At 52.7% G+C, this 22,982-nt stretch overlaps 10 protein-coding genes and 1 non-coding gene across 11 annotated transcripts; 7 read left to right on the forward strand and 4 right to left on the reverse strand.

Moving 5' to 3' along the window:
- Positions 1 to 1,293: 1,293 nt before the first annotated feature.
- Positions 1,294 to 1,728, forward strand: J4E78_005364 (uncharacterized protein; the record flags this gene model as incomplete). The annotated part of the gene is made up of 1 exon (XM_049365985.1): positions 1,294 to 1,728. The coding sequence occupies one exon, from the start codon at positions 1,294 to 1,296 to the stop codon at positions 1,726 to 1,728; it is 435 nt and encodes a 144-aa protein (XP_049222700.1).
- Positions 1,729 to 2,015: 287 nt separating this feature from the next.
- J4E78_005365 (uncharacterized protein) lies at positions 2,016 to 2,780 on the reverse strand (the record flags this gene model as incomplete). Its single annotated transcript, XM_049365986.1, has 1 exon — positions 2,016 to 2,780. One exon carries the CDS (start codon positions 2,778 to 2,780, stop codon positions 2,016 to 2,018), a length of 765 nt encoding a protein of 254 aa, XP_049222701.1.
- A 1,958-nt stretch (positions 2,781 to 4,738) lies between these two features.
- J4E78_005366 lies at positions 4,739 to 4,882 on the forward strand. The gene has a single exon. It is a non-coding gene; the product is annotated as a tRNA-Leu (tRNA).
- A 988-nt stretch (positions 4,883 to 5,870) lies between these two features.
- J4E78_005367 (uncharacterized protein) lies at positions 5,871 to 7,095 on the reverse strand (the record flags this gene model as incomplete). The annotated part of the gene is made up of 3 exons (XM_049365987.1): positions 5,871 to 6,315; positions 6,371 to 6,791; positions 6,843 to 7,095. The coding sequence occupies 3 exons, from the start codon at positions 7,093 to 7,095 to the stop codon at positions 5,871 to 5,873; spliced, it is 1,119 nt and encodes a 372-aa protein (XP_049222702.1).
- A 1,116-nt stretch (positions 7,096 to 8,211) lies between these two features.
- On the forward strand, positions 8,212 to 9,894 carry J4E78_005368 (uncharacterized protein; the record flags this gene model as incomplete). Its single annotated transcript, XM_049365988.1, has 3 exons — positions 8,212 to 8,587; positions 8,638 to 9,155; positions 9,211 to 9,894. 3 exons carry the CDS (start codon positions 8,212 to 8,214, stop codon positions 9,892 to 9,894), a joined length of 1,578 nt encoding a protein of 525 aa, XP_049222703.1.
- A 476-nt stretch (positions 9,895 to 10,370) lies between these two features.
- J4E78_005369 (uncharacterized protein) lies at positions 10,371 to 11,726 on the reverse strand (the record flags this gene model as incomplete). Its single annotated transcript, XM_049365989.1, has 2 exons — positions 10,371 to 11,084; positions 11,133 to 11,726. The coding sequence occupies 2 exons, from the start codon at positions 11,724 to 11,726 to the stop codon at positions 10,371 to 10,373; spliced, it is 1,308 nt and encodes a 435-aa protein (XP_049222704.1).
- Positions 11,727 to 12,256: 530 nt separating this feature from the next.
- J4E78_005370 (uncharacterized protein) lies at positions 12,257 to 12,967 on the reverse strand (the record flags this gene model as incomplete). Its single annotated transcript, XM_049365990.1, has 1 exon — positions 12,257 to 12,967. One exon carries the CDS (start codon positions 12,965 to 12,967, stop codon positions 12,257 to 12,259), a length of 711 nt encoding a protein of 236 aa, XP_049222705.1.
- Positions 12,968 to 13,361: 394 nt separating this feature from the next.
- Positions 13,362 to 14,368, forward strand: J4E78_005371 (uncharacterized protein; the record flags this gene model as incomplete). The annotated part of the gene is made up of 3 exons (XM_049365991.1): positions 13,362 to 13,691; positions 13,747 to 13,970; positions 14,026 to 14,368. The coding sequence occupies 3 exons, from the start codon at positions 13,362 to 13,364 to the stop codon at positions 14,366 to 14,368; spliced, it is 897 nt and encodes a 298-aa protein (XP_049222706.1).
- A 307-nt stretch (positions 14,369 to 14,675) lies between these two features.
- On the forward strand, positions 14,676 to 15,868 carry RHP51 (RecA recombinase Rhp51; the record flags this gene model as incomplete). Its single annotated transcript, XM_049365992.1, has 4 exons — positions 14,676 to 14,753; positions 14,804 to 14,883; positions 14,933 to 15,000; positions 15,048 to 15,868. 4 exons carry the CDS (start codon positions 14,676 to 14,678, stop codon positions 15,866 to 15,868), a joined length of 1,047 nt encoding a protein of 348 aa, XP_049222707.1.
- A 381-nt stretch (positions 15,869 to 16,249) lies between these two features.
- J4E78_005373 (uncharacterized protein) lies at positions 16,250 to 19,963 on the forward strand (the record flags this gene model as incomplete). The annotated part of the gene is made up of 3 exons (XM_049365993.1): positions 16,250 to 19,013; positions 19,062 to 19,362; positions 19,414 to 19,963. 3 exons carry the CDS (start codon positions 16,250 to 16,252, stop codon positions 19,961 to 19,963), a joined length of 3,615 nt encoding a protein of 1,204 aa, XP_049222708.1.
- A 443-nt stretch (positions 19,964 to 20,406) lies between these two features.
- On the forward strand, positions 20,407 to 21,813 carry J4E78_005374 (uncharacterized protein; the record flags this gene model as incomplete). The annotated part of the gene is made up of 2 exons (XM_049365994.1): positions 20,407 to 20,409; positions 20,470 to 21,813. 2 exons carry the CDS (start codon positions 20,407 to 20,409, stop codon positions 21,811 to 21,813), a joined length of 1,347 nt encoding a protein of 448 aa, XP_049222709.1.
- Between the last annotated feature and the right edge of the window lie 1,169 nt (positions 21,814 to 22,982).

Here is a 22,982-nt window from a genome sequence, read left to right on the forward strand (position 1 = left end):
GCCTCACTTCCGTGGCTAGCGCTTGCACCTGCTTTTCCTTCAGAGCTGACGGGTTTTGTTGTGTTTGGTTCTACCAGTGCCAACTCACGTGTGACCCGCCTGTCACTGCGAATTTTCCAAGGTTACGCACAATCAAATCGGCCCTATGCGGCCGCGGATAGCTATGTTTCAGATTGGAATAGTCGACCATCAAACAGCTTACCTAACATGCGTGGAGACAAGAACCCCGAACCCCATGTGTCGATATTCGACAATCCAACACGTTATCCGTCATCAAGGTGGGGCTAGTCTGCGCAGCCATTCTTCATGGGGATGTGCATACAGAGCTGGCGAATTTAGGCGTCCTCGGAGCACGATCCCCGATCCCATGCTGAACCACAACATCATTTTGACACTGGGTTCGACATCTCCACTTTCAGCGCTATTGCTTCTCTGGTCTCGGCATCTGCGTGACCCAACACTACACGATGGTGCAGCAGCATAAGCAACCAGCGGCAAAACTACATGCGGCTTGTGATGAGTGCCGTGAGTACCTCAGGCTAGGCTTCCATCTGCCCCGCGCGACGCTCAACTATGCCCAGGGACACGAAAGTTGAAATGCTCTGGCCACACTCCAAGATGTGTTCGTTGTGAGAGAGAAAAGATTGATTGCATTTATTCGCCGCAAAAGCAGATGGGTCGCCCCAGAAAAAGAATGAGAGAGGACGAACCGGACGAGATAACGGGGATACCTGCGGTAGTGCAAGACGACTACAGCAACGCCTGGAACGACTTCTCTGGTGTTCCAAATTTGTTAGATCTGGACAATCTGACTTCTCCCTCACTTCTGCAAGATGTGCAATCGTCAGATGGATCGGCAGGATGCGGAATCGTGACGCCACAGCATTATGACTTTACCTTTCAAGATCCGTCTGGGACGGCATCTGGGTCTGATAACATGTATGTCAAGCTATCTTGATGTATCTCGACCAATGCTGAAGTTGTTGCAGGTACAATCTGGACCCGCCCCTGGATCCAGCACTGTGGAATTTCCAGCCTGACCTGCCACCGGACATTCAGCCAACTAGTCTTCCCGACCCAGTTCCCGATCAATCAGATTCAGGGCAGTGCGCGTGTCTTACAACGACATGGCTAACTCTCACCGAGTTGCAAGCTGTTGTTACCTTTCACTTTCCCCAAGTTATCATACCCTTACGAAAAGCAATGTCAGCGCTCTCGGATCTAATACATTGCAAGCAATGTCCAAAAGAATCATATTCCGCGATCCAGAATGTACAGTCGATAGTTTCTGTGATGAAGGCAGTAGTAGAGCGCTTCAACAAGGTGTTGAATGAGGTCGATCGCGAAGCCGCGCGCATGGAAGAGACTGGACAGAAGAAACCATTTCGTATCGGCGACAACAGCCAGGCTTTGCAACATCTGCATACCGGTACCCTCGACTGCCCGATGGGGTTCAACATTGAGATTGAGGCGAAGGATTGGAGGAGGCTAGTCAAGACTGCACTCAAGACGGAGATCTATGGCGGAGGGAGCAACCCACGACCACTGTTGGACTTGGTGAAGGAGAGCGAAGCGAGGCAAGAGACTTGGCATAATGGCAACCATTCCTGGAGCGATGAGATGAGGCAGTTACATGCCGGGAGACCTGAATGCGATAGTTCGGCGGGCTGCGAGGCGTTAGGAGCGCAACACATACGGAGAGTCATCAATAACCTGAACTGGGATTGATGAGCTACGAATAAACCTCGGGCTTGGTTGGGAGTAAAGTCACTATCTCGCCTCCCTTCCCGGCCTCAATCTCATACTATGTTACAGGAATAAAGTACAGAGATGCTCCGAATCTGGTCGCTATATAAAGAATGCAGTAGCCACAGGAAATCGATACATGATATAGGACAGACGTGTAGGAAATAGAGAGGATGTAGCCACAGTATGTGGGATCTAAATGGCAGTATGTCGCGGAAAAGAAGCAGATAAATGGCAATGAACATGAGGAGTGGCGTGGCGTGGCTGGCTCATTCGATCAGCGGGAATTCGAGGTTCGGATCAACGTAATTTCGGCCGTACTTCCTACCGAAGGAGGTGTCTTTGCTATCCTGTAGCATCTTCCAGGCCGCAATCAGCTCGTCAGCTTTCTCATTTTGATCTTGACCAGGCCCAGACTCAAGAGCCATGCGAATATGCTTCACGTCGTACAAAATCCACCATACTTTGTAGTGAAGATCGGCGTGCTGGGCGCTTATGCCTAAAGGCAGGCAGCTGAGTCGTACGACAAAGTCGAAGCTCAATCTAGTAGCTTGTAGCCACGGAAGAATAGCTTTCTGGCTACAGAACCAACCATCGGCGCCGACTGAGATTATAGTAGGCTTAATCCCAGCTTGATTGGCCGCTTCAATGTCGTGGACGATAGCTTGTGTGAACCTAAAGGCCCTGTGGAGCAAGACCTTTTGCCTGGGTGTCTCTCCGAGAAAGCTGTTGTCGAACGCAGGCGCTGGAATGTATCGCGTAACAGCCTCGTAGCAACTGTGCAGTACTGCAGATCCACCAGAATAGCTACTCCTCCACGAGGCATAGTGTGCAAGGTACTTTCTTCCAAGCTGCGGAAGCCCTTCTTTGATTGAGGTTGTACCGTCTTTCCAGCACTGCGGCGGAGCCTTGGAAGATCGGTTGATGATGATGACACTTGGAGGGGCGCCATTGGCAGCGTCAGCGGTTAACGAGAAGCGGTATGAGGTTTCGCGATTAGATAGTGGGCCTTTCTTGCATCGTTCCTCGTGCATAGCTAGGTCGTAGAGGTCGGCATGAAATATACCGCATTCATCGTTTTTACATTGGTACGGGCTGCGAGTATCTTTTGCGTGGCGACGCGAGTGGTTTGCTAAGCCTGTAGATGTGTCGAACTCCTTGTCGCATCCGATGTGCGTTTTCCAGGGGCAAGGAAAACTCTTCCCTGGGGTTGCAGTGCATTCTGGCAACTACAGAGGTGAAGATATGAAGTCAGTATATGTCTCACATGCATTTCTCACAGCCACAACTTACCTTCGCATGTTGCACTGCTTTCTGGTGAGTGACAAACATTTCGCCACAACCCTTGTGACATGGTATCTTCCGTGTGCCATCCGCGGTGGGGTCGACCTCGTAGGGCGTTACTAGCCCAATATCTGGATGCGCTAATCTGACATGTTGTGAGACCCCCCTAAGGGTTGGGAAGTACCCTGGCGAGTGGCTACACTGCTTGCTTGCCTTGTAAGGGCAGACCCACGTGCACCGTTCTTTGAATGGCTGTACCGCCGCCCCCTTGGTGCTGACTTCATGCTCATATTCATCCTTCTCTTCCTCTTCCTCTTCGGACTTGACTGTAGCCACGCCAGATGTCTCGGTATCGCTCAGGGGGCTCGTAGCCACGGGAAATGCTCGGGTTTCTGCATGCGCCGTCTGCACGAAGCTGGACGCTACTACCGGTTTTGGGTCGTCATTGGTGTCGTGCGAGGCCTCATTGCGCGGGCGCTTCGCGAAGAAAGATGCGATACTTCTTTGCTTCGGATCGTCGGTGCTCTTCCGCTTCCCCCCCCATGCTGACTCGGATTGGGATGGTAGTGGTGGGTGGTCGAGGCCTGCTGTGCGGCGAGGCTTGAGAGGCACTGGTATGAACTTTTCGAGCGCGCGATGAACGCGACAACGCGACTGGACGCGCCAGACCTCCCCACCACAGCCCTCACCGCTTTCGTTCCAGGGTCTACATCAACTATGCATCTCCTCGAAAAGGCATGCGCACATACAGCACACCTTTCAATCCCGAGCGCCTATCCTCTAAGTCTGTTCTTGTCGTGCCATCATCGTCATCGGACCGACGCCGCTTCATACTACGAGCATCAACGGATAAGCGCTGCTACGTAGCTACGTCTGTTCAATAGCACTCAGAGCGTACGCTGCATCCTAATTCCAGGCGCCTGTGATGTGGAAATGTTCCGATTGTCGAGAAGTGTTCGGATGCTTGCAGTATCCAAAGCTTGAGGAACCTCTAAAAGTATGCTTACCAGTATGAGAAAGAGAAGGGGTAAGAGACTAAGCATAAATGGCAACCAGAAATAGAACAATTGAAAGCAGCACACTGCAGCTGCTACAGCAAATAAGAGGCATGAGATGTTGCAGCTGGATTGAAGAGGAATGGATTAGGATTGAGATTGAAAGAAGGCACAGCATGCTCGGAACGACGGTAATCCACGCAGTAAGATATTGCTTTGCAGTCTCTAAGCTCTTTCTGTAACTCTAGATCAAATAATAAACTCTCAGAACAAACCTAAGTCTAGCGTTAAAACTGTTCAGAACATAGAACTGTATACGTGGAAATTCTCGAAATTAGCTCTTGTGTGATTGGAATGAGACAAAGGGTTTAAATTTGGAGAATGCGGCAACGTCTACGGGTAGTCTCAACCTAGTCTAGATGAATAAGCAGGGCGCAGAAGCCGCACTTTAATCATTGCCCCGCTCGAACAACCTTAGTCCACAATGCGTTAAGGGTGCCGATTAGGAGCCTATAATTATATCGATGAATATTCTGTTTTTATGAATTTGCATATGGAATCTACTCGCTTAGTTTGCAGTCTAGAGTGGGGTATCTCAACCTTGCGAACAAAGGCTTCGCCTGTGCGTCGCCTATTCTTAGTGCAGCTCCACTATGATAATTGCCACGTATATTATTGCACAGAATGTTCTATTCTCCATGAAGTTATTAAATGGCAAGATGGCCGAGGTACGTTACTTCCACTCCTTGGGAATCGCAGTACTAACATCAAAATAGTGGTCTAAGGCGCTGCGTTTAGGTCGTTCTAAACATCCTCCGCAGTCTTCACGGGCGTGGGTTCGAATCCCACTCTTGTCAGCACTTCTAACTGCCCATTCTTTTTGCCTTCATCCATGATGTGGGCTTACCTTTTTGCTCATGTCAGAAGCTAAAGGTGGAAGCTAACTCGTGGCTTGCGCTGGCGAGTCTACAAAGCAGGTGCGCAGCGCAGACAAGGCCCGATCTCATCAATCGCACAGAATGCTTTGAACGTAGTAGATTGCGAGATCCTCTTTTCTCTTTTGCTCTGAGCCTGCGAACGAATCTCAGCCCCTAGCGATCTCTGTTAACTCGCTTACGACAAATATTCCCATTCCTCATCACACCCTCAAGGTTTGCTCACCTAGACTATCTCCTACAGTACTACAACCGCCTTCCGAGCGCAAGCCTTCTCTCCAGTAGACCGCGACATCCCACATAAGGACTCTACACGACCACAAGCATCGGCTATCACGCAAAAGCAGCGTCGACTTTACCCACCAGGTACTATGCCTACTCAACCCGACGACTTGCTTCTGTCAGTATGTTATCGCACTCTTTCCATCGTGTCAGGACTTCTAGTGTTGTCGGCAATGGAGCGTGGATGCACCATTAACTCAGGCTAGCTCCAATCCTCCCTCCGCAATGCGCTCGCGACATTCGGCCCAAACAGCACTCAATATCGTAATATCAAGTTGATGGTGGATGAGTATATGGCTAAGGTCGCTATGGAGGGGCTTTCCATTTCTTCGAGCGAGCCACGTCAGGACGATGAGAAGATGCAGATGGGTTAGAGCGACGCCGTTATCGATATCCACTTCTTTGAATGCGCATTCTTGATACCCTCAGATACCTTCAAGACCAAGATTGAACACCGGTGTCGTATTGCAGCTATCTAGGTACTGGTCCTTCTACGGGTGGTCCCTTCCATCGGGCTTGTGCCAAGCCCGCGACGGCGTGATCATCAGGAACTCCCGTTCGAAGCAATCCCTTCAATCTCCTTACACGTCCTCGCGATCACATTCCCGACCGATTCTACGGACGACGGCTACCGACCACCATTCCAGCCCGCATTCGGCGCGAAAAGGTCTTCCATGCTGTCACCATCGCTTTTCCCCGTCTTCGAGCCTTGGACGCTGTATGACTTGGTGACGGCAATGCGATGATCCGGCCTATTATCAGCATGCTTAGTCGCATCTGTATCCGCGTCTGCACTTTGTAGTTCATAACTCTTCTCCCCGCTCCGTTTCACGAACATCTTCAACTTGCGAATCCTGGATCCATCTCCGCTTCCGCTTCCACTCGAAAGGGCCAGTATCCAGGGCATGTACTTCTGTATGAAAGGCTTCAGTAGCGCAACGCATGCGCAAATGACTCCGCCGTTGAGCTCGACCGTGGAGAAGATGCATGCCTTGGCCACGTTGTAAGTTGCGTCGGGATCGCTAATCATACTGTAGACGTAGATGATGCGGACGGTGGATATGACGACGACACTACAAAGACTGTTAGCACAGAACGCCAGATGGCGCATTACCCGAGGCAACTTACCCAGATCCCAGAGCGAACACGAAGCCCAGTAATATCTTTTGTTTAACAGGTAGTTGCAGGGCGCGCAACATCGGTATCGGCAGGCACAGGATCAAGAAGTCTGTGATTATGTTTATACAGGCCATAAACAGGTTGAGGTCTGTAAGGCACTTCTGATCTGTATGGGTCCGCGGATTGCAGGGTCCGGCGGCGACTATGGTGATGGCCACGGAGTATCCAGTGACCAGGACTGCCAATGCGTAGATGGCTGCTTGGACTTTCTGATCTGGATTGAGTCGGTAGTACAGAGCTAATAACGAGAGTTTAGCTAGAGCTGGAGTCCAGACATACACCACCATGATACCGACGAGCATCTTCGTATAGCCCAACATTTGCTGCATAGTCACATTCCACATATGTTGACCGAAGCCATACTGGAACGCTACATTCGAGGTCAGTTGCGTACTCAGAGTAAGCAGAGGGGCAGGCTCACTTCGGAAACAGATGACCATCCATGCGACGCAGCCGCACCAGCTGAGTACCACCAGCGCATCGTCCAAGCCGGTCATACGGCGGATGAATATGCGCGTATACAATCGCAATCCGAGCACGAAGGTGGAAAGTATTGTCATGACTGCATATACCACGACGATTCTCTTCTGAAGATCCGACCGTTCACCACTGAAGTCTGCCTCAACGCCGGGTGGCGCAGACAGAACGCCCGACATGGTCGTAATCGCGGTCATCAAAGCCGGAGAATTTCTTGGATTCGCAGAAGGAGTCGGAACTTTGAAGGGAAGGCGTGATCGCTAGGACCTTGGGTTTTCTCCCGGATATGCATCGAACTTATCTTACACGCAGCCTGAGTTACCTTGCCAGGTGCCAGCGATCTTAAGACGGGGGTACACGCAAGATCCTTTCCGTACAACCTTGCCGTTCAACAGTGAAACCGTAAGATGCTGGCGCATTCTCGGCAACGCTCATGGATATGCGCATCTCCCGAAATTGCACGGTTGGAGGCTCGAATCGAATACCAGATAAGATGTTCATGAAATCATGGAATGAGGAACCATGTCCTGTTCTCCCATTCAGCCTATGCGCTCTAAGCGAATGTAGCCCTGCCGCCACCTCGCCTAGCAGACACTTATGTACATGCTTACATTTTTCCAGGCCGTCTTTGAACAGGATAAGCGCCACTCAGCAGCACCAAGTCTGATCTACGCACCAAAGTCACACACGTCGCGTTACGGCGCAACCGCATCCAATAATGCGGCGCTCGGAGAATTGAGGCTACACCACATGCTTCCTTTCGCAGACGACTAAACGGCTTTGGTCCGCTAGAGAACTCCACGATATCGACACGTTGGAAGACTAACTAGACGTGAGTTCGCACCGAGACGCTAGTCGGCTATGTACGATAGTGTGCAACAAAACCTAGTAATCCAATGCTGACCCTTGCACACTAATTACTATGCGGCAAGATTCCTGTTGCGGAGCACCAGCTGCAGTCGCAATCTACGGTAAGAAGGATGAACAGAGACCTGGCCATGTCCCACTTCATAACCCGGGGCTGCCGATCGCGTTCTCGTACCAGTCTCCACGTGTGACTCTGGGCTTCCGAGCAAACGCGTCGCACATGCAAACCTTCCACGTTTTGTACTCCCGATAAAAACAACACACACTGAAATCACAACGGTGCGATACTGACTCCCAGGGCTCCCTTATTCAAGGGGTTGTGGTATGTGGCGGTCGCCTTCACTTGATAGCAACCGAGAAATAGCCCTCGGCCACCGCGCTCTAGCACTCTATACACTGAACTTTAGCAACCCCAAACAAGATCCCGGTGCCATCCACAAGAAACCATGGGCTCGGTTCCTACCGCTGTTTTTGTGCTCGCACCTTTATCGGCGGTCATCCTGCACGAGTTCATTTTGCGACGAGTGGAAGTCGACCATTTGACCCTTCAGATCCTTGGCCTAGCGATTACCGCATACTGGGTTCTATCATATTACACTGGATTCATCGCCGCGACACTGGTGACGAGTTCATTCTGGGTTCCACTATGGCTGTACATCGGAGCGTACCGTGCCTTCTTTCACCCACTCAACGACTACCCTGGACCTTGGGCTGCGAAACTATCGAGATGGTGGGCCGTCAAGCAGACATATGACAGCAGCTTGCATTACCATCGAGTCCTTCAGCGGCTGCAAGGCCAATACGGCGATTATGTTAGGACGGGTCTGTCCAACCCGTGTACTTCCTTCCACATCCAGTGCTAACACCGTCAGGGCCACGTGAGCTCACGATTTTCGATACAGCTGCGATCCAACCAATCCTCGGAGCTCAGTCACAGACGTCAAAAGGACCGTTCTTTGACGTCATGGAAAAGTCGTTGCACCTCAATCGCGACAAGGCGTTCCACCGCCAGCGCCGCAGGATCTGGGACAATGCGATGAAGGCATCGCTTTCCGACTACGCCCCCCAAGTCGAGAACTTCACAGACCAGCTACTCACAAGATTGCGCAATGAAGAGGGGAGGTCGATTCCGCTGCTTGTCTATGCAAGCTACTATAGCTACGACGTCATGGCAGCGCTGGCCTTTGGCAAGCCCATGGGCTTCATCAAAGGCGAACAAAGCGACGTCGCTGCGAGTATTCTCGCTACTATGATGGGCAGCGTCCAGGCTTTGGGATACATGTATCTGATGCCGTGGCTAATGAACACAGTTGGTGTTCTTACCTCATTCGCCGGACCCATGAAGGAATGGCGAGACTGGAGCGTCAGCCAGATGAAAGCGCGCATGCAGGTACATATTCCTGCCCTACATCTCAATCGAAGCCATTGCTAACACCCTCCTTTAGGTCAGAGATGCGAAGCCGGACCTAATCTCTCATCTCATCACCTCCACGCCCAAAACACCTGAAGGTCGCGAACTTCTCTACGGCGAATCACGCCTCATAATCTCCGCTGGCAGCGAGACCACGTCCACGGCCCTAACCTTCCTCTTCATGCATCTCGCCACACACCCACACTACATGGCCGCCGTCCGCGCCGAGTTCCTCGCCAACATCAACACCTACGACTGCCAGCGACCCATGCCAATGCTAGAAGCTTGTATCCAAGAATCGATGCGCATGTGGCCTTCTGTCTTCTTCGGCTCCCAACGCATCACACCACCACAAGGCATGGAGATAAACGGGCACTTCATCCCAGGAAACATGATAGTACATATCCCCATCTTTCCGCTGTTGCGCGACGCGAGAAACTTTGTTGCACCTGATCAATTCATACCTGAGCGCTGGACTACGAAACCGGAATTGGTACTGAACAGGCAGGCATTCATTCCCTTCTCGACGGGATCACATAGCTGTGCTGGGAAGGCTCTGTCGTTGATGGAGTTGAGGAGTGTGATTGGCAGGGTCGTGGCGGAGTTTGATGTCGTGCTTGATGAGGGGACGGATGTGAATGCTTACTGGGAGGGTATTCTGGATCACTTCACTGCGGGTGCGCCGCCGATGATGGTCAGGTTTATGAAGGCGCAGTAATTGCGTGCGGGATCTGGTATAGAGGGCGTTTACGGTTCATTTGTCTTTTACGTCAAAACGAATCCTATCTAGCTGCAGTGTGGGAAACCACCGAGAAGTCTACATTGCTGTTAGTCGTCCCAGAATTCCTATTTTGTACTACCTTGATCTTGGCTGCGACTGTACACTTACTGCAGCTGCCCTGTTTTTGACCTGTCGATCAAAAGGTACAGATCCGTCTAGACGCGATTGTCTGTTGTTCTTACTTAGTGCGCTGTTGTGCGTCCAAGGCAGATTGTCAGCATTGCAGGTATGCGTATATTGTGTATAAGAGGGGTTTTCCGCAAATCTAGAAAGATAACGGCTCGCCAGACTATGACCTCGATCTACGCTCGAAACGTAATTCTTCAACGTTGTCAAAGACAGCAGCTTGCAATCATATTGAGATCGAATGCAGTAGTAGCTTTGCAAATTTATAAGAGCTTGCAATCGCTCTCTCAGTCCTCGTGGCGCATCGTAGATACATTTTGCAAAACCGGGCGCAGTCTTGCAAAAGCGAACCAAACTAGCAAAGCCACCACTGTCTCAGCAAGTATCGCGAACCTGAAAACGCCAATACCCAAGCCATCGATAACAGCGCCGATAGCAAAAGGTGAGAGTGCAGCTCCGACCTGCCCAAGAGAGGCCACAAAAGACACAGCTGCAACATGTAGCTCAGCTGGTAGCAAACGTGTAAGTACAACAACCCCAGACGGGAACATTGGACCCATGATAAAACCCAACGTCGTCATCAAAGCCACAGATGCGGCCGCAGATGATAGAGCAGCGAAGAGTACGTCGATACCGATAGCGATGAGGAAGTAAAGACCAGTCGCGCGACGCACTCCCATCTTATCCGTCGCGAAACCGAGAGTCAGTCGTCCAACTGCCATGCCAATCCAGTACCCCGAGGAAGAGAGACCAGCGACATAAGCGGTAGAGTGGCGGCTGCGCAGCATGAAAGAAACAATCCAACCCGAAATCGCTGTCTCAATACCAACGTAGGTGAGGAAGTACGCTGCACAGAACCAAGTCGCTCGATACTTGAACACAGCCTTGACGTCGACTTTAGGGTCCTGAGACTTAGACTGGTTGCTTTCGCGATAGACCGATGCAGTCTCGTTACGGAAAGCAATGACCAAGACCAGGAATGAGAGAGCGCATGCTCCAGCCTGCAACCGTTAGTCTTGAGGATTAATTTCTCGGATCCGGTAACTCACTAGTATTGAGTACCAAGTCCACCACATAAACCCTCTAGTAGTCAAAACCGTAACAACGAACGGCCCCAGCGCCCCGCCAACACTATAACTCCCATGCAACAGCCCAGAAACCGTATTCGCCTTCTCCATACTCCCAGCCCACGCACACCAACTTCCATCCAGTAGACCCGTACCCAGTCCTTGGAACGTAAATGCAAGTAACAAAAGACCGAAACTAGGATGCGTCGCCGCAGTCGCCGTAGCCAAGATCTGCAGTAGCGGACCAGCTACTGCAATTCCCCTTTGCCCGAAGCGGTAATGGACGGTATCGCTGCACTGTGCTGCGATGACGTAGCCGATGGGACTGACGAGGAAGATGGATGAGACTTGCAGGTCTGTGAGGTTATAGTGGCGCGAGAGGAGGGGGAGGACGGCGCCGATGGAGGAGTTGAAGAGGCCGAGTGTGACGAAAGAGTACATGGCTGCTGCGATCTTGAGAACGAGCCGCTTGTCCATGGTACTGTCGTTTGCATTTTCGGTTTCTTCCGAGTGACCAGTGGGTCTGGTGACGACGATGAGAGGAGAGGTCTCGTTGTCGGCGGGTTGATGGGCCATTTTGTTGCTTACGTTGCGCGTTTGGGACGCGTTAGGTGGGAGGAGAGGAGGCTAGTGTTAGCTTATCACGAGGTCATTCTTTGTGCAATGCGGATGGGAGTAGTCTTGAGGTGAGTGTTAACTCGAGATAGATGGTATGTTGTTTGATAGTTACTTTTGATGGAAAATGCGGTCGTTGTACGGCGCTACAATCAGGTAAGCGCCGCCGAGCGCCAGCCAATGACATCATCAGCAAGTCGCGTCCTGCGATGTTCTCGTCTGCACGCAGAAGAGCCCGGCCTCGTACGTGTGTCGAAGTGAATATCCCCAGTATGTAGCTCCCTGGTACCAATAGGTTCAAGGCGGCTTGTTGGCTATGTCGGCATCGGCTAGGTGCAGGCTTGCCAGATCGCATGTATGTGTACCTAGGTACCTGCGCAAGCGCAACTACTATCATATCGGGCCGGCGTTGCAAGTGTCATATCGACGAGTGCGCCAGTTTGAGCTGTATGCGCTGCTCTTGAAAGGTGGCTGTCGGGTGCTGAGACGACTCAATCCTCGTCGTCTGATGATGCATATCCCAGGCCGAGCGAAAGTGTGTTTCCCGGTTTGGATGTCGATTGCCCTGCTGGTGGCTTGGTTGTGTTTACGGACGTTGTCGCAGGACTCTTCGAGCCGTTGGCACTCGTTGTGGTAAATGACACGTTTGTCTTGACGCTCTCAGACTGCGCGTTCGCTTTTCCTTCGTCCACAGATTTCTTCTCTTCGGGTACGGAACTCGACTTCCTCAGCTTCACACCCTTCAACAGACCACCTTCAGTTCCCTTCTTCCTTTTCCGCCCAACTGCTGCCCATTGCGGAGCATCCTCATCTTTGGGCGCCTCTGAACTCTCTTCTTCAAGACCTTTCGCCTTCCTCTCGGCTTCTTCCCTTTGCCTGCGGAATAGATCCAGTTGTTCGAAAGTCTCCTTCTTTACATTGAGCTCCTCCTGACGCTTCTTTTCCAAGACGGAATCCAGGTAATCGGCTTCCTCATCGTCTAGAGCGACATGCAGCTTGTAACGCGCCTTTTCCTCAAATTCGGCCTGTTTCTTGTCTTTGTTGGCTTGCAGAACTTCGAAAAGGCTCTTTCCATCCTGTTGTTTCGCTAAGTCGGCTTTGGCGCGCCGGGCATCCTCAATCTCTTGCTGGGCCTTTTTCCATTCGTCATCGCGCTCGACTTCTTCACCCGCTTTGCCGCCACTGACGAATCCTGAAGACATTGCGGTCCACACTTATACGGCTAGCGCAGGATGCTGAGGGCGGTGCAGTGGATGCAGGAGTTGAACGGCAGAAAGGCAAAGAAGTAGAAACTGTTCCGGCTTCCTCATGGGCACTAGCGACAGGTGGATCGTTCTCCACACCCCACCAGTTTAACCTCACCCGCGGGCAAATCGCGACGTGATACGTGGAGGTTTTATGCCGGTGCTTAAAGTTGCTCGGTGGAGATAGCGATGCAATGGGTGAATGTTGGCCCTGACGTAGGAGGGGTACACAACGCGTCGGCTGTGCCCCTCGCTCAGCTCACCATTCAAAAGTTTGCGCCTCCTGCCACTTTCCCATCCTCCTACATCCCAAACTTTTATCTTTCAATTTATGATTCGTACTCTAGCAAGAATGGCACCCAAGAACTGGACTAAGGAGCACTTCACGCTCAACACTGGCGCAAAGATCCCCGCTGTCGGTCTCGGCACATGGCAATCAAAGCCTGGTGAGGTTCGTGAGGCCGTCAAGGCTGCTCTCGAGGGAGGATACCGCCACATTGACACCGCGCTTGCCTATGGCAACGAGAAGGAGGTCGGCCAGGGTATCAAGGACTCTGGTGTTCCCCGTGAGCAGATTTGGGTTACTACCAAGCTTGACAACCCATGGCACAAGCGCGTCGAAGAGGGCATCAACACCTCTCTGAAGGACCTTGGTCTCGACTACGTTGACCTTTACCTCATGGTATGTGTGTGGAGCTCTGATCTCTCACAAGACGAGATACTTACGAACCTCCCAGCACTGGCCCTCATCGACCGACCCCGATGACCTCAAGAAGCACTACCCCGACTGGGACTTCAAGGACACCTGGGCCGAGATGCAGAAGCTCCCTGAGTCTGGCCGCGTGAAGAACATTGGTGTCTCCAACTTCGCCATCCAGAACCTCGAGAAGCTGTTCGCCGACTCGCGCACCAAGATCACACCCGCCGTCAACCAGATCGAGCTCCACCCCAACAACCCTTCGTAAGTCAACTACAAATAGCTTACCCATGCGCACATCAATTAACAGTGACGCCAGACCCAAGCTCCTCGACTACCTCAAGGAAAAGGGCATCCACGCCACCGCCTACTCCTGCCTCGGCTCAACCGACTCTCCCCTTTACAAGAACGAGAAGCTCAAGAAGCTCGCCGACAGCAAGGGCAAGTCCGTTCAACAGGTCCTGCTCATGTGGGGTCTCCAGCGCGGCTCCAGCGTCATCCCCAAGTCTGTCACAGCGTCCCGCATCATGGGTAACTTCCAGCTTGATGGCTGGGAGCTGACCGACGAGGAGATGAAGGAGATCAACGCGCTGCCTGAGCGCTTCAAGGTCTGCGGTGACTCTTGGCTGCCGGTCAAGGTCTTCTTTGGCGATGACGAGTAGGTCTTTTGAGAAGACCGATGGCTTTACGTACAATGATACCATGAATGAACAAATCGATGACAACATATGATCTTGAGCTGCCCAGTGCGTGGTGCGTGTGTGATGCTGCGGAGCAAAGTCGGGAATGAGCGTTGGAGCCTGTTCCGGGGTTGCGTGGCGATTCGTCATGTGATCTCGCGTTTTGGCGCTTGCGAGACGCGCCTGATCTAGATTCCCGCTCGCCACTCATCCTTCCCTTCTGCACAGCACATTCACAAATCCCATACAACCACCTTTCCATAAAATCTACCGTCTTTAATCCGTCAAGATGAGCGCCGAAGAAGAGCAATTCGAGGACAGCACCATGGGTGGCCCCGGAGCCCCCACTCCCGTGTCTGCGCTTGAGGTAGGCTTTCACGGTCTTTGGGCGCGCGACAGACACTGACAAGACCTCAGGGAGTCAATGGGTTGACTGCACGCGACATCAAGTTGATTGTCGAGGGCGGCTTCAACACCGTAGAGTCGATTGCCTACACGTATGTAGACCATTGAACAGAAATTGGCCCCGCCACTGACGCCAGGCAGACCACGGCGAGCACTCGAACAAATAAAGGGCATTTCGGAACAGAAGGCTTCGAAATTGCTTGCAGAGGGTATGTGGAAATGATGCGGCTCTATCGCCTGTCGCTTACATTAATAGCATCCAAACTCGTCCCTATGGGCTTCACCACGGCGACCGAGATGCACTCCCGCCGCAGCGAATTGATCTCCATTACGACCGGCTCAAAACAACTGGACACACTTCTGGCAGGAGGTATCGAAACAGGCTCCATAACGGAGATATTCGGAGAGTTCCGAACGGGAAAGAGTCAGATCTGTCATACCCTAGCCGTTACCTGCCAGCTGCCGTTTGACATGGGAGGTGGTGAGGGCAAATGCTTGTACATCGACACTGAGGGTACCTTCCGTCCAGTCCGATGTCTGGCCGTCGCGAATCGATTCGGACTCTCAGGCGAAGAAGTTCTGGACAACGTCGCTTACGCGCGCGCATACAACTCGGATCATCAGTTGGAGCTGCTCAACCAGGCTGCACAGATGATGACGGAGACACGGTTCTCGCTGCTTGTTGTCGATTCCGCCACCGCACTATACCGTACAGATTTCGCTGGACGTGGAGAGCTCTCTGCCAGACAAACGCATTTGGCCAAGTTTATGCGTACGCTGCAACGGCTTGCGGACGAGTTTGGTATCGCCGTTGTAATCACGAATCAAGTCGTCGCGCAAGTGGACGGTGGACCAAGTGCCATGTTCAATCCCGACCCCAAGAAGCCTATCGGAGGTAACATCATTGCACACGCAAGTACGACTCGTCTCAGTCTGAGAAAGGGCAGGGGAGAGACGCGTGTGTGCAAGATCTACGACAGTCCATGCCTGCCCGAGAGCGATTGCTTGTTTGCCATTAACGAAGACGGTATTGGCGACCCCAAGGAGAAAGACCTGGAGGAGAGGAACAACAGGTGATGAGGGAGATGAGGTGCGAAGCGCCATGGAGCCGTGGCGATCTAGAGCTTTTGGTTTTACACGATTTACGTTTATGCAGCCGTATGATATCCTAATACATTACCTGAATGAATGCGCATTTTGTCCATCAGTACTGTCTGGCCTATCTTGGGATTGAATGGCCATAGTATGTGGGGAGTGAGATAAGTGGGCTGCGTTCAGGGTAGGCTGCGGTGATGGACAAAGCGTCCGTGCACCAGCCAGCTTCGCGCATCCATCGTCGCGCAACGATTGTTTTCGTGAGCTTCACCTCCGCGCGACCGCCGCAACTCGACCCCGAACGCGCGCCATAACCTCTCAGCCCCCGCAACGACAGCCGAACCCCCTTCGCATGCGAGCACCATGGTCCAACATGGAGGCACGTGTCTCTACAAAGAGGCGCGCTTGAACATTGAGCCCGCCTACCCTGGCTCGACCATCGCATTTTCGATCCCGTCGCATTCTCCCTTCAGCACACGATCCAGCGTAAAGCGCAGTGTAATCACAGAGTCATATGCGGACAAGGACGAGGAAGACTTCACAAGGCGCCATCTAGCTACAGATGGGTCCATGTACTTTCGGCAGCACCATGCCTACCCGCGCAGCTTCCTCTGGCGGGTGCTGGACAACAGGAAGATGCTCGAGATCCAGGCGACCGACTTCGATCACGACTACACCGACAAGTTCGAAGCAAACCTGACGCTCCTGTTCCAATTCCCCGCCCCAATCCGCCCCTTCTGCGTCGCTTTCGCTGAGCCCGCCGACCGCGATGCATTGACCGTCTTTGCAATCACCACGGGCAACGAGCTCTACACGATCACCCTGCACCGCGACTTCTTCGCCAACCCCGCAGCCTCGGAGCAGGACTCGGAGACGTGGTGCAAGAGGTTCGAGCCGGCGCTCTTCAGCGGGCGCATACCCTACCGATTGGCCGCCGCGAGCGCAGACGAACTGCTAGTCACACTCGACGACGGGGCCATCTGTCGCTTGATCTGGGACAAGGCCAACAACACCTGGGACGGATCGCGGTACCAGCAGAGCAATTGGTCGGTGCGCGGTCTCCTGTCGTGGAAAGCGCAGCCCACCGTTCGCTTCGAGAACGCGGACTTTGCTGTATCAGCCGCGGCTGCCGTCGCGATATCACCAGACAGCAAACACATCCTCTCAGTATGCCTGGACCACTCGATCAGAGCGTGGAACATTGCGTCAGGCAAGCCAGGCGCGCACATCGACCTCTTGGGTGCCGACGACTTCGCCATGGAGAAGTCCCATGGCTCATACTCCATTGGACCTTCGCAGTCGATGCTGATGGCTGTTGTGAACATCCCAGGCGGGGTGGGAGGCGCACTATACCACGTCGTTACGTACTCGCCAAAGCAGCATCAGTTCAAGTTCTGGGGCGTAAGGGATGCAGACGACCAAGAACACGGATTCTACGACGCTGCGCAAGACTCGGACCTCATTCCGCCGATCGACGAACTTATGAACACGACTGTATGGACGCTGGAGGAGTTTCACATCATTCCAGGGCCTAACACCTGGAGGGGCTCAGAGATCTGGATACGCGCCAGGTCAGGTCCAAGTAGCAAAGTGTACTCCCTCAAATTCGATCTCACCGACTACGCCGAACAACGAACACAAACGTGGAAGAATGATTGGGTGTCTGTGGATTCGGGTCCTCTGACCGTCGAGGCACTGAAGGTCAACCCCGCGAACCCAAGCGAGCGGGAGTTGGAACCGGAACAGGATCTCTCTAATGAATGGTACGAGTTTCTGTTCTACCCAGGCCGATTCTCGATCGCGACATTAGAAACCGCGTTACGCATATACAGAAGAGGCTTGGAGGGGATACGGCACCGGTCAAATCGAGTTCACAAAGGGTCACTAAAAGAACGTCTGGTTGCCACGCTTGTCGCCCTTGCCATTGAACGCGGTCATGGCGAAGACTTCAGCAAAGACCTAACAGCGGAGTGGCAGGCATACTACGGCTTGGTGAAAGACTTGCACAAGCGGAGGGGAGAATCGTTGTCACTCAGTTACGACCGGGCTACTGACAGGCCGTGGCTAGTGTTGAGCGACCACATCTCTGCGATTAGGAACTGCAGCGAGTCGGAAGTAACTACTCTGAACGCAGCAGTCATCTCAGGATCGCGTACCCTGAGCAAACCTCTACGGCAAACTCTGGATACATCGGAATCTCGCGACGTGGCACGCCTACTGAATGCCGCAGCTTCCTTCCGCCAACGACTACCGTACTTTGTCCAGCAAAAGGTCCAACGCCACATGGAAATGGACCTACTTCAGAGCCGGAACATCACGATTTTGGATCGCATGGAGTGGATCGAAGGCAACAGCGAGCTTTCTCAGCATGTGACCGATGAGGACGTAACCACTCTAGTTGAAGAGCTCGGCATGGAAGTCAAGGACCTGGGTACCGAGACTTTCCTCCGCACCATCAGGAAACTGGACTACGAGCATGACGGCAGGCCGCAGTCGAGAAAGCAAATTGCACGATACGGGCTGAATGCGTTGTCGTGCGTTTCCAAGGAGACCTTGGAGAACGACCACAATGCTTTGCTTGATCTGCTTGTCCTGCTGCTGTTCATGTTCATTGAGCTAGAGGGCGAGACACATGAGGAGTGGGATGCGTCTGAGGTGTTTGCCGAGCTTCTACTGCGGTATAAGGACTGCATGGTCGTTTCTTGGTTGGCCCGTACAGTGTGGTCTCACCAGACTGGAACAGGCTTAGCATCCGACAATCTCAACCGCATGTTGAGCGAGACATACAAGACTGGTATGAAGCTACCCATCACCCAGACAGTCCTCGAGGGAATCTACGGAAGTCGTGCCTTTGAGGTGCCACTACCAAAAGACCCGAAGGCGGGTCTACTTACCCACTGGAGTCGCGGCTGGTTGTCATTCATATTCGAAGAACACGACTTTGAAAACGCTGTAGAGGATATGATGGGGATACTTTTGTATCAGCAAGAGTACGAACTTGCTAAGGACTTTTCCAAGTTCCTCACGGAAGGCCACTGGGCGTCATATCTGAAGGGACGACTGTACCTTGCACTAGGCAACAAAGAGCTTGCTTCTGTGTGCTTCCAGAAGCCTGCATACTATCTGGGTAAGTCTTGGACATGCGATTTTGCCACGAAGATACTAATTTCTGTAGCTCTCGGTCCTATGTTCGACGTGGCGGAAGAAGACAAAGCAAACCTCATATCCGAAGTGGAGCGAAACTCGTTCTCCGAAGGCCTGGCGCACTATTACAGTCATGTCATTGGTCTGTTCGAGAAGGCCAAAGCATACTCCTACGTTGCCGACTTTGCGAAGCTGGGGCTGCGATCTTTGATGGGTCAGGAAGACGTGGAGTTGAAGACGGACCTGCTCCAACGGCTGTTCACCGCTTCGATACAAACATCCAGATTCAACGATGCATACGGTGCGCTGATCAGGCATCGGGACACGGCCTTGTAAGTCGAAGAACTGCTTCCACACAACCCCGTATACTGACTATTTTCCAGGAAGCTTTCCGACCTGCAGACGCTCATCACATCCATGGTAGCCCAATCGCAGACTACGGAGCTTCTCAAGTTCCCCTTCGTCGGACTAACAGATTCGGTGGACAACATCCTCACATCCCTCTGCCAAAAGACACTCAACATCGCATCCGGACCGCCCTACCACCAGATACTCTACTCCTTCCGCATCTCCCGCAACAACTTCCGCGGCGCCGCATCGATTCTCCACGAGCGCCTCCGGCGCCTCAAGACAACATCAACCAAGATCCACGACCCAGCCGACGAGTCCCTCACACAGTGCTACCTCATGATCATCAACACCTTATCATCAGTCAGCAAAGAAGACGCCTACATCCTAGCCGAGCAGCGCATTGAAGCGACCGGAGGCCCGCCGCAGTGGGGCATCGGCCAGGGAAAGAAGCTACTTAGACGGCAGATCATCACCCTGGATACCCTGAGGAAGGAGTATCAGGCGGAGCTGGACAGGATCGCGGCGATTGAGAGTGGTCAGTTTCCTTTTGTGGATCCGGTGGATGATATGGATATCTTGTAGGGCTTGGTTGTTATAGCGCGGCGTTCTTTGGTGGCTTTGCGGGATTGAGAAAGGGATGGATGGGGGGTTATGTAGATTTTGCATCTGGCTGGGTCCGAATTGGATCGTGGAGTGGCTGGACGTTATTATGAGAATCCAGATTTTGAACAAATGATGGCTGTGTTGATTGCGTTCGTGAATTGGCAGTGTTTGTCCTGTGATTGATGAAGAAGGTTATGATGAAGACAGTGATCAGGTGAGGGTGAGATGCGATGACGCGCTAGAACGCGTGCAGATGCGGGACGGCGCGAAACCTCCAGGTAGGTGCGTTGCAGCCGCTCGAAGACAGCAGCCATCAACCGCCCCTTCAGATCCTCACGCCTCGACCATGGCGCAATAATTTCTCGTCCTCATCCTAATTACCTCAACGACGACTACAACAATCCTAAACAACCCCCGCACCCATGGTACGCACCCGCTCTCTCTTCCCCAACCCGCGCGCCCCCCCAACTAACCCAAACACTCAGAACTCCAAATCCCTCCGCCGCCTCGCCGCAGACCACGGCTCCCTCCACACCGCCGGCCTTCCCCCAAACTATCTATTCCCGCCCGGCTCCGACGACTCGTCAGACCTCACATCCCTGGACATCCTGCTCGCCGGCCCCGTCGGCACACCCTACGCAGCCGGCGTATGGCGCCTCCACCTCGACATCCCACCCACCTACCCCACCGCACCGCCCACAGCGCAGTTCCGCACACGACTATGGCATCCGAATATTGATGAGGCGACGGGGGCGGTGTGTGTGGAGACGCTGAAAAGGGACTGGAGGAGCGAGTTGAAGTTACGGGATGTCCTAGTTACGATATCTTGTTTGTTGATTCAGCCGAATCCGGCGAGTGCGCTGAATGAAGCGGCGGGGAAACTGGCCACGGAGGACTGGGACGGGTATTGTAGGAGAGCGAGGCTTATGACGGATATTCATGCTAGTGTGCCGAGGGAGATTGAGGGGAGTGTTAGGGAGGCGCAGATGAGGGGGGAGGAGAAGACTACGGAACTAGACCAACCCATCGCGAAACCACATTCAAAAGGGAAGGAGACAGAGCGGGTTAAAGTTACGCCGTCAGGACCCAAACTCACGCGCATGAAGAGTGAGGATGAGGAGAACACGAGGAGCAGGAGGGGTGGGACTCAAGATGCAGAGAGTGGGACTGAGGACGATGCTGTGACTGGGCGGAGGGATGGGATGAGGAGGAGCAAGGTGCCCGAGTCAAGGAGACAGGGTAATATCTTTGGGATTAAGGGACTGGGCGATGGAATGCAGCTTGACTCCCCACCGCCGAAACGCATCTTTGCTGTGCCGGGGGGAAGTACACCGCCTGTTTCTACGCCGAACGAGAACGGGAAAGAGAGTGGGAGTGGGGATGGAGAGGGAGAGGATAAGGATCCGTTTACGACCGTGACGTCGAAACGGAACACCCACACCGATCCTTCTACTGCGACAGGAGGAACAACAACAGCAACACAACCCGACACCGAAACTCCCGACCTCCTCAAATTCTCAACACAAAACCCCTTCGCCGCCATCCAACCCAACAACCAAACTCATCCTCTCTTCAGAGAGTTTTCGTTTAGTTGGGAGGATGCTATGGTGGTGCATGACGCCGGGGTTGGCATGGCTGGTTCGGTTGGTAAGAGTGGCAGTGGTGGTGTCAGTGGGGTTAGTAAAGCAGATGTGCGCAAGAGACACGCGACGGAGGAGTTTGAGAAGAAGGAAAGGTGGGAGATGAAGAGGTTTAAGAGGGCCGGGGGTGATTTGAAGAGGTTTAATCGGGGGGATTGGGGGGTTAGGATGGGGGTTGGACGACTTTGATGGGGGAGGATGGGGAGGGGAGGGAGAGAGAGAGGTGTGGGATGGAGGGATGGTGGGAACTGGGGAAAGCGGTGAGAGGTGGTTTGCATAGCGATATGGCGTTTTGGTTCATGATGGATAATGAGAGCTCACGGCGGTTGCGATTGTTGATAAAGATGGGATGGTAGTAAGGTGGTAGTGCGTATACCCTATGAATTACAACCCTACGATTCGCGAGGTAATCTTCGCGACTTCGGGTTCTCGAGTTTGGTGATGATGATCATCATCAACCATCGTTGTGGTACATGGCCAACGCTGACCATTTCTCAGATGTCTCAAACGCGCACAAAGTATATTGAAGGCTTGCCAACACCGAAGTCCAGACATACTTTTCATCCGTGTCTTTTTCGAATCATCATGAATCAGATCTCCATCTTCGGGTGCATTTGCTGTTTTGGTGTACAAGAGAAGGAAGGAAGGAAGGAAGGAAGGAAGGAAGAAGACCATAGCGTGGATCTTCGCGGTTTTTATATCCCATGGTCATGTCTCTTCCTGATCCCTTGTCCATGACCGATGTTGCGTCATTGTTTCGATATTGCAACACAGCACCCACACAGACAATCATTTACAGCCTGTATCCTTCTTTCTTGACCCCATGCTTCTTCCTCTAGCTTTTTGGAGATCGGTGCTCGCATGTCAAGCTCTAGCTCGCTGTTTTTGATTCCGAGAAGAGGAAGAGAGGCAGAAACCGAACACATACGAACTGATGAGCGTAGTTTAGGAAGGAGCCGCCGTCTCCATGTTGGCTGATTTGATAGCTTTTGGAGAAAGAAGTGGAAAGTGGTGGATAATGAGGAAGGAAGAAGACGTGTCGAGGGAGGGTTTTATAGTTGAGCGAGGACGAGGGCGCTCACACATATTACTTGGTAATCTGGCTTTTTGGTAAAATGCGGATCTTTTGATAAAGGTTTGGTATTGTTGGTGTGGCTCGCCGAGAAGGCCGGAACACATGCGCACTATCTCTTGGGCTTTGGAAGAGAGGCACGATCTCCATGTTCATCGGGAGTAGTGTCTTTTAGAGAAAGAGGAGGAAGATGGAGGATGGAGGAAGAGTAGTTTTGCAACCGCAGAGGGGCTTTTATATGCCGATGCAGAAGAGGCGACATACATAGTACATATCCCCCATCATT

Source organism: Alternaria triticimaculans, assembly GCF_023758025.1.
Source record: "Alternaria triticimaculans strain BMP 0046 chromosome Unknown scaffold_6, whole genome shotgun sequence".
NCBI lineage: Eukaryota > Fungi > Ascomycota > Dothideomycetes > Pleosporales > Pleosporaceae > Alternaria > Alternaria triticimaculans.